Below are 15100 nucleotides of genomic sequence, written 5' to 3'. Positions count from 1 at the left end.
CTCAAACTCCCAACCTCAAGTGATCCACTTGCCTCAGCCTCCCAAAGTGTTGGGATTACAGGTGTGAGCCACCGCACCTGGCTCACCCTGCATTCTTGCAGTGCCACTGCCTGGCTTAAATCCTTCCTTGGTGCCCCTCCCTGCAGATTGAAGGCCACGCCCCCCAGCCTGGCAAGAGGGCACTTGCCTGGCGACTTGTTTCACCTGGAATGATCTATGCTCCCTTCTGGCTCACTGGCCCCCGTGTCTCCTCTACTGTGAGCATCTGAGTCTTCTTTCAAAGCCCAGTGTGGCATGACCTCCTCCAGGAAGCCCTCCCTGACTGCACAGAACAAATCTCTTCCCCCTGAGGTTTACGGTCTGTGCCGCATCTCTCTCCTGAAAGCCTGTGTGTTCCCCAACTGTGTCCTTGGGCCCAAGGAGCATCAGGGAGAGAAGGATGTGACTCACGGCCTCAAGCTCCTGGTTCCGGGCACGGAAGTGCTCCCTCTGGCTGGAGATGATGGAAAGCAGTGAATCCACCTGGCCCTCTGGGAGGGCACCGCTGGCTGGTGCTGCAGGTCCTAGCAGGTAGAGGAGGGTGGCTTGGGGGTGGCAGGAGGTGGAACCCAGCAGGCGGCCCTTTGGGGTGGGTCCCCCAGCCCTGGGGGATTTCTGCCAAATGCCATGGGGTAGAAGCCACATGGTGTCTGACTCCCTGGTGCTGGGCAGGTCGGGGAAGGGGAGGGGACAGCCAGGGGAACCGGGGAGCATGAGAATGGATGGCAGGGGCTGACCTGACAATACGCACTCTGGGGAAGGGCCCAGCACCCCCGTCTGCGCTGTCAGAGGGCCAGGCCCAGAACTCCCCTCCCAGTCACTCTGTCCTTGAATCTGAGACCCTTGCAGCTGTCAGACTAGGCCTATATCCCCTGGGGAAGCAAAGGGGCAGGAGGGGAACTGGGGAGGCATGGGCACACCCCCAGTATCCCAGTCCAGCAGCCTCAGGTTCTGTCCTCAATACCCAAGGAGGCTGCCTTCCCCTCACTGCATGGACCTCCGGCTGCACTTTGGCAGTGAGGCCTGGCTGACCACCACTCACCAGCCTTTCACAGGCCACCGGCAGGGCTGAAGGGTCAGGGCCCCAAGGTGGGGGGTGTCAGTCTAAGATCCAGAAAGGCAGGTTGAGGGCTCATTCACCTTTTTGTTTTTTAGAGACAGGGTCTCGGTCTGTGGCCCAGGCTGGAGTGCAGTGGCACCATCATAGCTCACTGCAGCCTCCAATTCCTGGGCTCAGGCGATCCTCCCACCTCGGCCTCCAAAGTAGCTGGGACTATAGGTGTGCACCACCACACCTAGCCTTACCCGACCCTTTGAAGGTTGCTGCTGCATTGCAGGCGTGGGGGCCTGACCTTTTTAGAGGAAGGGACTACTCTTTGGGGATCTGTGTTCTCAGGCGGTATCACTTGTCTCCTCTTCCCTCCTCCTCCCTCCTCCCCCCTCCTCCCATGGGTCAGGCCTCTCCTTACCGTAGAATAGGGCAGTGGCCTCTTTGATGGGCTCTGGGATCTTCTCCAGGCGGTGCTCAGCGGCACCCTGCAGGTGACAGGAAGCGATGAGGAGGTGCCTCCGCACAATGGGCACGGAATATTCCCTTTCAGCATGGCCAAGGCAAATGGCAGGGTGGGTGTGGCAAGGAGTGGGTGGGGCCATCCGGGGTGCAGGCTGGCTGCAGGAGGGCCCGGACCTGGACACGTGGCATGAGCTACCAAAGAAGAGACGGCTGGGCCCTGAGTCACTCCTGAGGCCAGAGTTCAGCAGCAGTGCAGCTCTCCTCGCAGCCACTCAGCTTTGACATGCATCAGACACCTGGGCCTCCCTGGCCCTGCAACCAGCCTGCCACGTGACCTGGGACAGCCCAGACTTCTCTCCCGGAGTCCCACTGTGGACTCTATAGAATGGGAGGTGGGCGAGGAGATGCCCTCCCTGGGCTGTTTATGTCCCAGCCTGCTGTGATCTCTGGGCTCCAGGTCCTTTAGCTGGGAGATGGGTGCATGGTCCTGGCCTTGCCTCTGCCTCTGCTCTCAGGGCAGTGCCTGGAAAGACGGGCCTCTGTGCTACCGCTAGGAAGCCCTGTGGCCTCTGCCCCATGGCCTGTCACCCCAAATCGGAGGCAGGGTGGTATTCATGGAGTAAGCAGGGAGAACCCAGTGGTTTTAGGTGACAGCCCTTCTGGGTTGTCACCAGCTGCCTGATACACAGGCTAATCTGGGAAGTCAGTGTTTGCAGAGGCTAAGTCAGTTGGGCAGCTAGCGAGATGGGCATGGGGCAGGGGGGTGGGCTCACCTCAGCATCGGGCCGCTGGATGGACTGAATGATGCTCAGGTGCTGCTCCAGGCGGGTGATCATCTCTCTCTGCTCAGTGGCTGTGGCCACAGCCTCAGTGATACGGACTTGCAGCTCCGCACAGCGTCCTGTGGCCAAAGGAAGACATGGCCATCAGAGGGAGCCTGGTGGGACCCTTGGTGCCCTCCCCTGGTTCTGCCTCTCCAACCCACGGTCTGGAAGCAGGGCTGCCTGGATGCTGTGAGAGTGCTGGCTATTCCCTCCCAACTCACCACTGCCTAGAAGACCCCATTAGACCTAGGGCCTCCTCCAGGAAGCCCTCCCTGACTGTCAGAGGCACTCCTGGCCCCAAGCACTCTCTGGATTGATGAAATCCCCTGGGTAGGAGAAGGAGCTCAGGTCAGGGATTAGGAGAAACCGGTGCAACGTGGCTCTGCCCACGGCTGTTTGGGGGGCCCTGGCCAGCCCCTTTCCCTCTCTGGGCCTCACTTTGCTTGTCAGGCAGGGGCAAGGAGGCTCAAGTTGCTTCCTAGCTGATGTTCTGGGATAATGTCCAGTGGGAAGCCTGGGGGTAGGAGAGGCAGAGAAAGCTGCGGGGCTGCAGTGGGGCGCGTAGGGGTCCCACCTCTGGGCTGACAACAGAGGTGCTTGGTCCCGCCCCCAACAGAGGCTCCAGCTGCAGTGGTGGGGGCAGCGTGGTCCCCAAGGAGTCCCCCGACCCACAGCCCTGTCTGTCTCTCCCTCCTCCAGGTGCCAGGGTCATGTTTATAACAAAGCATCCAAACTGTGACTTTCCTGCCCTGCAGGAGGGTGAGAGACATTGGGGAAGGGACCCAGACCCAAGCACGCATTGCCAGGCAGGACTTCAGTGACCCAGGAGCCAGGCAGCCCTGAGGGTGAGGTTTGGCCCTGTTTCTGGTTGACTGTGCGGCTCAGGGCCACTGGATCCCCCTTTCTGGTCCCAAATGGTGACATGTAACATGGTGACAATAAACCTTGTTTAGGGTGAGCTGTTGGGGCCGCAGAGAGGGAGACTGAGGCCTGAGACCCAGGACGCTGTCCTTTGGGGTAGGCTGCACAGCCGCCAGGGGGCACTGTGGCCTCAGAAAGGCACAAAGGCCGCAGGCTGTGGGCAGTGCCAGGGAAATGGTATGTGCGGCCTCCTCCGTGGACTCATCCCTGACTGCGTGGCCTGCTGACCGGCTGTCATATCTGCCCTGGCTGGGCTCAGTGTCCTGGGCCAGGATGGGGCAGCCCAGCCTCACCCCCACATGCTCCTGGGTTCCCACTGCACACCAAGTCCTTAAAGATGAGTCAGAAAAGACGATTCACATTTTACAGTCAAAGAACGGAGGCTTCCCGACCTGGGACCAAACCCAAGGCATCCACCCCCAGCTCTGTCTAAGCCCTTGCCCACACCAGAGTCTTGCCTCGTTCAGGCCCCGAATGGATTTATTTTATTTTATTTTATTGAGACAGAGTCTCACTCAGTCACCCAGGCTGGAGTGCAGTGGCTCCATCTCGGCTCACTGCAACCTCCGCCTCCAAGGTTCAAGCAATTTTCCTGCCTCAACCTCCTGAGTAGCTGGGATTACAGGCACCTGCCACCATGCCCAGTTAATTTTTGTATTTTCAGTAGAGACGGGGTTTAGCAATGTTGTCCAGGTTGGTCTCAACCTCAAGTGATCTGTCCGCCTCAACCTCCCAATGTGCTGGGATTAGAGGTGTGAGCCACCGCACTGGGCCCCTAAATGGATTTCTTCCTTCAGACATTCACTGAGCCCCTGGGTCCCTGGCAGGAAGGTGGTATCTGTGGAAGTGAGAAGGGGATGAGGGAAGAGGCAGGACCTGAAGGCAGGACCCGGCCTTGGAGGGAGGACTGTTGGAGGCAGGGTTGGGGCTGGCCCTGGGCCACCTGCAGGGACTTTAAGGAGACCCCAAAGGGGAGAGGTCCAGAGAGACGATAAATACCATGCCCTCCTGGCCTGAGTACAGAGTCCTTGGGTCCTGGCCTGTGGGGTGGGATGGCAGAGCCGGCCACTCATGCTTAGGATGGGAGGTGGACAGCGGTTGTGAGATGTAGGGAGAGGAAGCCACCAGAAAGCTAATGGGGCCTTGGGTCACATTAATAGAGGTGAAGGTCCTGGACCAAGGGAGGGGATGCTTCAGTTTGGCCACAAACAGGAGCACATCCAAGAACCGTGCTGGGACCATGGGGACAGACTCCTGGGATAAAAAGAGGGCGTTAAGCTCCAACAGGGCTCAGGGAAGCCACATTCCACCTCAGGGATGAGGGCCCGGGGGACAGAGAGACAGGGCTGAGATGGAGAACCTTTGCAGAGGTGACTTTTGCCCGGCCAGAGTGAGCCCTTTTCCCTGGAGGTGTGCGCCTGGCAAGAGGGGTGGATAAAAAGCTGCTGAGATGATTCCTTGCACTGCCTGTTTTATCTGCCCCCAGTCTGTGACCACCCCAGTGTGGTCTTGGTCAGGTCCCTGGGGTGGCAGCAACTTGCAGCTCCCAGCACCATCCGTGGGCACCAGGGAGATGATGGGGTGCGTGGGCCTGGTCCCCGTGCACTTGTTCCTGTGTCTGCTACTGCAGGGGTGGGCACACAGTCCTGCCGTGTATATAGGTGACATTCTGTGCAGGTGTGAGCACCCTGGCTGCAAACCCTCTATCCTAGGCTGCCCCAGTTCCCAGCTGGTGGCCTGCTATCCTGGAAAAGGCCCATGTGTTAAGCTGGCCTGGAGGCCTGGCCATTGGCACTGCTGCAGATGCTCTGGGCACTGGGTTAGCTCCTGAGGGGATCTGAGGGTGCAGGGCTGAGTGGTTGGGGGAGGCCATCCCTGAAGAGGTGGCTTGGGGTGATAGGAGCACAGGCCAGTTGCACGGGCAGCAGAATTGGGGGATGGCTGCTCGTGAGGCAGAGAGAACAGGCTGGGTAAGACAGGGCAGCAGAGGCTGGCAGACGGTGAGACCGGAGGGAAGGCTGTGGGTAGAGGGGGGTGGACAGAGAACTGGAGGCTGCAGGGGACAGGATCTGGACACTGTCCCAGAGCCCAGCTGGATCCCAGCAGCAACCAGAGCTGTGCTTTGAAACTGTCACTCCACGCTGGGAGGAAGCGAAGGCCAGGAGACTGGCTGTGCGGGCTTCCCCCAGAGAGGGGCCTCAGTTAGATGTACTTAGAGAAGGACAGGGCCTCACCGGCCATGGGAGGGTCCCCTATCCCCCACCGGCTGCCTCACCCTGCCTTCTCTGCTGGAGGCTGGAACACGCAGGTGGGGAAGCTGGGGTGACATCTCTGGTGGACACTTGATGTCAAGTCCAGAACCGGGCTTGCATTCTGGCCCTGCCTTTTATGAATTTCACGACCTTCGGCAAGTTCTTCAACCTCAGGAGTACAGGGCTCTGGGGCGAGGCCACAGAAGGAGCTGGAGAGAGAGCTGTGGACCCCATTGCTGTACAGAACCCAGGTGGGGAGGCCCGGGCCTGGCCCCCTGTGGGGGAAGGGGTGGGCAGCTGGCTGGCTCGGTTCTGGTAAGCACGAAGGTGCTTGTGAACAGCTAAGGGCATGTGTGTGGTGGGGTTTGGACCTGTGGACCTGAGGCTGGATATGCCGGTTGAGGAGATCTAGGGCCCCAACGGTCAGAGCTTGGAAGCGTTTGGGGGGCTTGGAAGAAGACACTAAGATGAGGGAAAGTTTGGAACTTCTTAGAGACTTGTTCGATGGTTGTGACCAAAATGCTGTAATGAGTTAAGACTTTGGGAGTGGGCGTGGTGGCTCATGCCTGTAATCCCAGCACTTTGGGAGGCCGAGGCGGGCAGATCACCTGAGGTCAGGAGTTTGAGACCAGCCTGGCCAACATGGCGAAAACTCGTCTCTACTAAAAATACAAAAGAAAAAAAAAATTAGCCAGGCATGGTGGCAGGCGCCTGTAATCCCAGCTATTTGGGAGGCTGAAGCAGGAGAATGGCTTGAACCTGGGAGGTGGTGGTCACAGTGAGCTGAGATGGCACCATTGTACTCCAGCCTGAGCAACAAGAGTGAAACTCCATCTAAAAAAAAAAAAAAGACTTTGGGGTACTGTTGGAAAGGCATGATTGTATTTTGCAATGTGAGAAGGACATGAGATTTGCGTGAGGGGGCAGGGGTGGAATTATATAATTTGGATATTCATCCCTGTCCACATCTCATGTTGAAATGTAATCAAGCCAGGTGCAGTGGCTCTTGCCTATAATTCCAGCACTTTGGGAGGCTGAGGAGGGAGGATCACTGGAGCCCAGGAATTCGAGACCAGCCTGGGTAACATGGAAAAACCCTGTCTCTACACAAACAACCAACCAAACAAACAAAAAAACCCACACAAAAAATTAGCTGGGTGTGGTGGTGTAGCTGTAGTCCCAGCTACTAGGGAGGCTGAGATGGGAGGATCACCTGAGCCCAGGAGGCAGAGGTTGCAGTGAGCTGTGATCACACCACTGCACTCTTGCTTGGGTGACAGAGTGAGACCCTGTCTCAAAAAAAAAAAAAAAAGTAATTAATCCCCAGTGTTGGAAGTGGGGCCTGGTGGGAGGTGTTTGGGGAACAGGGCGGGTCCCTTGTGGCGCGGTGCTGTCTCTGAGATAGGGATCTGGTTAAGGAGCGTGGCACCTCCCCCACCCCCATTCTCTCTCTCTTCCTCCTGGCCTCGCCATGTCTCACACCTGCTCCCACTTCGCCTTCCACCATGAGTAAAGCCTCCAACGCCTCCCCAGAAGCCAAACCGACACCAGCGCCATGCTTCTGGTACAGCCTGCAGAACCATGAGCCAAAGAAACCCCTTTTCTTGATAAATTACACAGCCTCAGGTATTTCTCTATACAATGCAAGAACAGCTCATACAGAAAATCAGGGGTGGTGGACAGGTCCTGAGACAGTGCTGCTGTGAGGTGGCCAGAGCTTCAGGGGGTGATCCACAAAGGGGGTCCCGCAAAGACCCTGAGAAGAGGCGGCAGGAGGCAGGGGAGACACCAGGAGGATGCATGTGAAGGCACCAAGATGAGGCAGAAGGGTCAATGAATACGGAGGGTCAGGGGGTCAGAAGCTACAGAGAGGCTGAGCGAGGCGAAGGTGTTGTTGTCGAGGTGGTGGGGGCATGCAGGGCTGCAAGGCACAGCCCGATGGGCAGAAGTGGTGGAAGAGCAGTAACGTGTGCCCGAGAGGGGAGCTTGAGAAGCATAGAGTGTGTGGAATGGACCATCTGCAACCCAGAAACCCAGGAGAGAGGGACAGATTTTGTTTAGGGGAGAGAGGGATGACAGGCGACGGGTGGATAAGTGAGCATAAGACAGGGAAAGGGGCTCAGAAAAGGAGTCTGTGGGGTAAGGGCCCAAGACGGTCCCCTTCCCCTCAGGAAAGACTGGGACCTCATCCTCTGGGAGAACCCACAAAGACATCCTAGAGGGGGCACCTCACAGAGGGGAGGAGGGAATCAAAGCATCTTTAAGGTCAAGACTTCAGGAGGGCCCGGTGCGGTGGCTCACGGCTGGAATCCAGCACTTTGGGAGGCAGAGGTGGTAGCATCACTGGAGCTCAGGTGTTTGAGACCAGCACGGGCAACATGGCAAAACGTCATCTCTACAGAAAAATACAAAACTTAGCCGGGCATCGTGGTGTGCACCTGTGGTCCCAGCTACTCAGGAGGCGAAGGCGGGAGGATCGCTTGAGTCCAGGAGTTCCAGGCTGCAGAGAGCTACGATTGCACCACTGCACTCCAGGCTGGGTGACAGAGCAAGACCCTGTCCCTCTCTGCACCACGCCCAAAAAAAGTCTAGGCATGATTTCTGACTGCAGAAGGATTAAATGCAGAGACTTATCATAGCGAGGCCAGCGGTGTTGTACCTATGGTTTTCCTGAAGGCGCGAGGGGCCCCTGTCTTTTTATTTTTTATTTCTTTTGAGACGGAGTTTCACTCGTCACCCAGGCTAGAGTGCAATGGTATGATCTCGGCTCTCTGCAACCTCTGTCTCCCAGGTTCAAGTGATTCTCCTGCCTCAGTCTCTCAAGCAGCTGGGATTACAGGCATGCACCACCATGCCTGGCTTTTTTGTATTTTTAGTAGAGACAGAGTTTCATCATGTTGGCCAGGCTGGTCTCGAACTCCTGACCTGAGGTGATCCACCCGCCTCAGCCTCCCAAAGTGCTGGGATTACAGGCATGAGCCACACGCCCGGCTGCCCCTGTCTTATTAAATCACTTGCAGGCCAGGTAGGAATGGTGGAGACGCTCGGTGCACATGGTATCTCTGCTAGGAGGACACTGAGGGGGCCAAGCTGCTGCCTCATCCACCCCTCCCTGCCTCTGCACCTGTAGATCCTGCAGGTAGCCTCAGGTGACCACTGAGCCCCCCCCGGCCGGCTCCCCATGCCTGCAGGTGCTGGCCCCCACCCCTACGCAATGGGGTCTCCAGCAATGCCACCCTCTCCTGCAGCACCGGCTCTTGCCTTCTACATGCATGCAAGCATGTTCTCCTAGCAGGCATGTACACATGCACACACGCCCCTTCCCTTGACCCCACTCCGGCAAAACTCCTTGAAGAAGCTGTCTCTTCTCAAGCGTCTAATTCCGCTCCTCCAATTCCTCAAGCCCTTCCCATCAGACTCTGCCACCCCTCACGCTGACTGTCCTTGCCAAGGTCCCTAATGACTTCCGCACATTGCCACGTCCTTGTTTTTTGGCTCTCATCTGAGCTGCTGTGTTAGCAGCTAGTTTCCAGGTCACTGACCCTCCTGGGCCTCCTTCCCCGGCTGGCTGCTCTGCCCTGTTTCCTTGACTGGTCCTTGCCCTCCCTGCTAAGCTTCTTGCCGCTGCTGCACAGGGACCGTCCGCAGATGCCTCACTCTGCCCCCTCATCCGCTCTGGCCATGCGGGATGCCATTGACAAGCCGATGCCTCCCCAGTGTGGGACTCTAGTCCACGCCTCTCCTTGGATTTATCTTCTACTTGATCTTCTACTGGCATTTCAATCTTCACAGGTCTGAATTTCAGCCTGATCCCTTCCTCCCCAAGTCTGTACTCCCCAAGCCCAAGTGTGGACCCCTGTAGTCCAGCCTCGGGAGGTGACATCTGCAGGGATAGGCAGAGACCCCCTTCCCGGCCTGACCCAGCTCTCTGCGACCCTTCGGTGGCTCAGACCAAACCCCGGGAGGTAGCCTCACTCCTCTCCATCACTCCTGATGCTGAATCTGTCTTAAGTCTTTCTTTTTTTTTTTGAAACGGAGTCTCACTCTGTCACCCAGGCTAGAGTGCAGTGGCATGATCTCAACTCACTGCAACCTCCACCTCTTCGGTTCAAGAGATTCTCCTGCCTCAGCCTCCTGAGCAGCTGGGACTACAAGCATGAACCACCACGCCTGGCTAATTTTTGTATTTTTAGTAGAGACAGGGTTTCACCATGTTGGTCAGGCTGGTCTTAAACTCCTGGCTTGAAGTGACCCACCCACCTCGGCCTCCCAAAGTGCTGGGATTACAGGCGTGAGCCACTGCCCCTGCCTTAAGTCTCATTTTTGGCTCTACTTTCAAAATATCTCCAGAATCCAGTCCCTTTTTACCACTGCTGCCACCTAGTCCGAGTCATGACCACCTCTCATTGCGATGATGGCATCAGCCTCCTCATTGGCCTCCCTCTGCAACCTATGATCTGGGCACCAAGCAGCAGCCAGAGAGAGCATTTTAAAAAGTTGGTCGGGTGCAACTGTCTCATGCCTGTAATCCCAGGACTTTGGGAGGCTGAGGCAGGAAGATTGCTTGAGTCCAGGAGTTTGAGACCAGCCTGGGAAACATAGCCAGACTGTCGCTACAAAAAATTAAAATATTAGCCGTGTGTGGTGGTGCACGCCTGTCCCTGCTACTTGGGAGGCTGAGGCAGGAGGATTGCTTGAGCCCAGGAGGTCAAGGCTGCAGTGAGCGATGATAATGCCACTGCCGTCTAGCCTGGGCAACAGAGTGAGACCCTGTCTCTTAAAAAAAATAGTGACCTTGTAGGGTGCAGTGGTTGCAAACAGCAGCCTCCTCAGTAAAGTACACAGTCTGTTTCTTTCTTTCTCTTTTTTTTTTTTTTTTGAGACAGATTTTTGCTCTTGTTGCCCAGGCTGGAGTATAGTGGTGTAATCTCGGCTCACTGCAACCTCTGCCTCCAGGGTTCAAGCAATTCTCCTGCCTCAGCCTCCCAAGTAGCTGGGATTACAGGCGCCCGCTACCATGCCCGGCTAATTTTTGTATTTTTAGTAGAGACAGGGTTTCTTCATGTTGGCCAGGCTGGTCTTGAACTCCTGACCTCAGGTGATCCACCCACCTTGGCCTCCCAAAGTGCTGGGATTATAGGCGTGAGCCACCACGGCCGGCCACACAGTCTGTTTCTTACATGGGTTGCCCTAAGGAACGTTGGAGACAATTCTTTCCACTGGACATTTGTGTCTCTGGCCTCGTGCTGTCTGTGGTCTAGGCACCAGGCAAGTATTCGGGGTGCCCTTGGAAAGCCCCAGGGTGTGACAGCCAGGGTTTATGTTGGCCAGGTCATTGTGTCTATCCGTACTAAGAGCAGAACCATGAGCGTGTGATTGAGGCCATATGCAGGGCCAAGTCTAAGTTCCCTGGCTGCCAGAAGATCCACAGCACAAAGCAGCGGGCCTTGACCAAGTTCAGTGTGGAAGAAATTGATCCCACATGGTGGCTGAGAAGCAGCTCATCTGGCATGGCTGGGGGGGTTAAACGCAGCCCCAGTTGTGGCCTCCTGGGTGAGCTTCTGAGGGCTTCCCCTGTGCTGACCCCTCCTTACTCACTCCTACCAATAAATCCTACTTCCTGTTTCCCCACCAGAGCCAGGACCCTCTGTTCAAACCCTCCAATGCCTCCCAGTTGACTCAGAGTAAAAACCAAAGCCTCAGCAATGGCCGACAAGGCCCCCATGCTCCGCCTCTCCTTGGTCTCTCTGACCTCATCACCTCCCACTCTTCCTCCTGGTCACGGTGCTGCGGCCATGCTGGTTTCCAGAGACATTTGCACCACGAGACCTTTGAACTGGCAGTTCCCACTGCCTAGAACGTCCTTCCTTCTCACATCTGCAGGGCTCGTTCCCTCAGCTCTGCCAGTACTGTTTAGAAGTTAACTTCTGGGCTGGGCGCGATGGCTCACGCCTGTAATCCCAGCACTTTGGGAGGCCGAGGCGGGTGGATCACCTGAGGTCAGGAGTTCGAGACCAGCCTGGCCAAGACGGTGAAACCCCGTCTCTACTAAAAATACAAAAATTAGCCAGGCACGGTGGTGGGCGCCTGTAATCCCAGCTACTTGGGAGGCTGAGGCAGGAGAATCACTTGAACCTGGGAGGCGGAGGTTGCAGTGAGTTGACATCACGCCACTGCACTCAAGCCTGGGTGACAGAGCAAGACTCTGTCTCAAAAAAAAAAAAAAAAAAAAAAAAAGAAGTTAACTTCTGTCTGGGAATGGTGGCTCATGCCTGTAATCCCAGCACTTTGGGAGGCCGAGGCAGGCAGATCGCTTGAGGCCAGGAGTTCGAGACCAGCCCGGCCAATATGGTGAACCCCGTCTCTACTAAAAATACAAAAATTAGCCGGGCATGGTGATGCACGCCTGTAATTCCAGCTACTCGGAAGGCTGAGGCAGGAGAATCGCTTGAACCCCGGAGGTGGAGGTTGCAGTGAGCTGAGATCGCACCACTGCACTCCAGCCTGGGTGACAGAGTGAGACCCTGTCTCAAAAAAAAAAAGAGAAAAAGATAATAAATTAAACAGAGAAGTGAACTTCTTAGGGAGGCCTACCCTGACCACCCGATTTAAAACTTTAACCCCTTTTGGCTGGGCCCAGTGGCTCACATCTGTAATCCCAGCACTATGGGAGGCTGAAGCGGGCAGATCACCTGAGGTCAGGAGTTCGAGACCAGAATGGACAACATGATGAAACTCCTGTCTCTATTAAAAATAACAAAAATTAGCTGGGCATGGCAGTGTGCACCTGTAGTCCCAGCTACTTGGGAGGCTGAGGCAGGAGAATTGCTTGAACCTGGGAGGAGGAGGTTGCAGTGAGCTGAAATTGTGTCACTGCACTCTAGCCTGGGCAACAGTGAGACTCCATCTCAAAAAAAAAAAAAAAAAAAAAGGTAGGTGTGGTGGCTCGTACCTGTAATCCCAGTACTTTGGGATGCCAAGGCGGGTGGATCACTTGAGATCAGGAGTTTGAGACCAGCCTGGCCAATGTGGTGAAACCCCTGTCTCTACTAAAAATACAAAAATTAGCTGGACGTGGTGGCATGCACCTGTAATCCCAGCTACTTGGGAGGCTGAGGCAGGAGAATCACCTGAACCTGGGAGGTGGAGGTTGCAGTGAGCCAAGATCACACCACTGCACTCCAGCCTGAGCAACAGAGTAAGACTTCATCTCCAAAAAAAAAAAAAAAAAAGTTTAACCCTTTTCACTTGCTCTTCCCATCCTCCTTATAACATTGATCACCTTCGAAGCAACTATCTCATTCACTTATTTATTACGTCTACTGTCTGTCCCTCCCACAAGAAGGTGAGCTCCTGGTTTGCCCTGTAATAACCCCAGCGTGTAAGGCAGCGGCCCACGGTCAGCCTTCGGTATGTATTAGCTCACGGGCGAGTGGATACTACCCCGCGGCAAGCATCTGTTTCCTCAGTTGGAAAGTTGCACCGGGATTCCCACAGCTGCAGGGTCTCCCAGGCTGGGGCACAGCTGGCCCTCTTTGCAATCCGTCTGATGTAAGCATCTACCACGGCTCAGTCCCACCCCATCACAGCCAAACCCAGAGGCCATGTGTGTTAGAGGAGACTAAAGACCCCAGGAGATGGGGCCTGGCCATGGGCAGCAAGACCCTGGCAGGGCCAGCCAGTCCTCTGCTGCTTCCACTGCCAGTAACTGCATAGGCCTCACTTGGATCCTTCCAGGCTCTGCCCTGCCACTGGGTGCTGGGTGAGTGGTTTCCAGGTCTTCTCCCTGGGTCCTCTCAGTAACCCTGTGAGTTATCCGTCCATCCATCCATCCATGATGGAGTCTTGCTTTGTCGCCCAGGCTGGAGTGCAGTGGAGGTATCACGGCTCACTACAACCTCTGCCTCCTGGGTTCAAGCGATTCTCCTGCCTCAGCCTCCTTAGTGACTACAGGTGCCTGCCACCATGCCTGGCTAATTTTTTTGTCTTTTTAGTACAGACAGGGTTTCACCATGTTAGCCAGGATGGTCTCAATCTCTTGAACTCGTGATCCACCCGCCTCGGCTCCCAAAGTGCTGGGATTACAGGCATGAGCCACCTACCTCTTATTTTTTCAATTGGAGACAGGGTCTCACTCTGTCACCCAGGCCGGAGTGCAGTGGTGCAATTATAGCTCACTGCAGCCTTGAGCTCCTGGGCTCAAGCGATCCTTCAGCCTCCCAAGTAGCTGGGACTACAGGCATGTGCCAGCACATCTGGCGAATTTTAAACATTTTCGTAGAGATGGGGTCTTGCTATGTGTCCCAGGGTGGGTCTTGAACACCCGGCCTCAAGTGATCCTCCTGCCTTGGCTTCCCAAAGCCTTGGGATTACAGGTGTGAGCCATCGTGCCCGACCGAGTTTGGCTTTTTATATCCCCTTTACAGAGACAGAAACAGAAGCACTAGGAAGTTAAACTCATTTATTCTTTCAAAGATTTCCTGAGCATCGACTTAAGACTTGCTCACGGTCATCAGCCACTAAGAGACGCTGCTGGGATCCTGATACAGCCAGTGTCTCCTGACCACAGAGACACTGACGCCTCCCTGAACAATGGGAGGGTTGTCCTCAAATCCTGCTCCCTGGAGGCCACACCACTGCCCCAAATGGGAAGCTCTGCTATTACTTATCCATACTTGATTCTGCTTGAAAAAAAAAAAAAAGGGGCCTCTTCGTATTGGTATTATTTATTTTTTATTTTTTTGAGCCAGAGTCTCACTCTGTCGTCCAGGCTGGAGTGCAGTGGCGCAATCTTGGCTCACTGCAACCTCCGCCTCCTGGGTTCAAGTGATTCTCCTGCCTCAGCCTCCTGAGTAGCTGGGATTACAGACATGCACCATCATGCCTGGCTAATTTTTGTATTTTTAGTAGAGATGGGGTTTCATCATGTTGGCCAGGCTGGTCTCAAACTCCTGACCTCAGGTGATCTGTCCACCTCAGCCTCCCAAAGTGCTGGGATTACAGGCGTGACCCACCATGCTCGACCAGGGCCCTTCCTGTTGGTATTCTAAGAGTCTGAATTTCTTGGAAAAGACAGGAACTTCAGCAATGCCTGCCTAAGGCTGGGCCCAGGCTGTGTCTCCCCTGTCTGTGGAGGCCGGTCACTCCACACTGTATGAGTCGGTTGCTAAGCAACGGCCCACTGGCCGGGAGCCCGGGCAACATCACGGTAGCTCTGTGGAGCCCTCCCAGTTCCCTGGTTGGGTCCGTACATGCAGGCCCAGGCCTCTGCCACCTCACAGGAATCAGTGATGAGCTGAAGTAGATACCAGCAAGCTGTGTGCCCCCAAAGCTGGCATGTTAGGACCGTGGAGAGGAGCAGCATGCCCCCAGGCAGCCACTCAGAGGGGCTTTGTAACAGAAGCACACAGGACCATTGCAGACAATTCAAGTGCTCTAATATATCTCATCATCACGTCGCGCCACCCTGTCTACCTGCAATTGTGTTTCTTCAGAGCATCAAATAAGGTATGGTGGGTATGGTGGCTCACGCCTGTAATCCCAGCACTTTG

The 15100-nt window shown here is 55.7% G+C and overlaps 1 protein-coding gene across 3 annotated transcripts in view; it reads right to left on the bottom strand.

Moving 5' to 3' along the window:
- Positions 1–15100, bottom strand: part of LOC117981019 (protein CASP-like) — a 62658-nt gene that overhangs the window by 8190 nt on the left and 39368 nt on the right. For all 3 annotated transcript variants that reach the window (XM_055114592.2, XM_034964306.3, XM_055114595.2), the window contains 3 exons: positions 2326–2453; positions 1509–1575; positions 451–563 (listed from right to left, as the gene is read on the bottom strand). In XM_055114592.2, the coding sequence (XP_054970567.1) occupies positions 451–563; positions 1509–1575; positions 2326–2453 (308 nt within the window). The remainder of the gene's footprint in view (positions 1–450; positions 564–1508; positions 1576–2325; positions 2454–15100) is intronic.

Source organism: Pan paniscus, chromosome 6 (assembly GCF_029289425.2).
Source record: "Pan paniscus chromosome 6, NHGRI_mPanPan1-v2.0_pri, whole genome shotgun sequence".
Classification (NCBI taxonomy): Eukaryota; Metazoa; Chordata; class Mammalia; order Primates; family Hominidae; genus Pan; species Pan paniscus.
The sequence above is the reverse complement of the archived record's forward strand: the minus strand, read 5'-3'. Positions and strand labels throughout refer to the sequence as shown.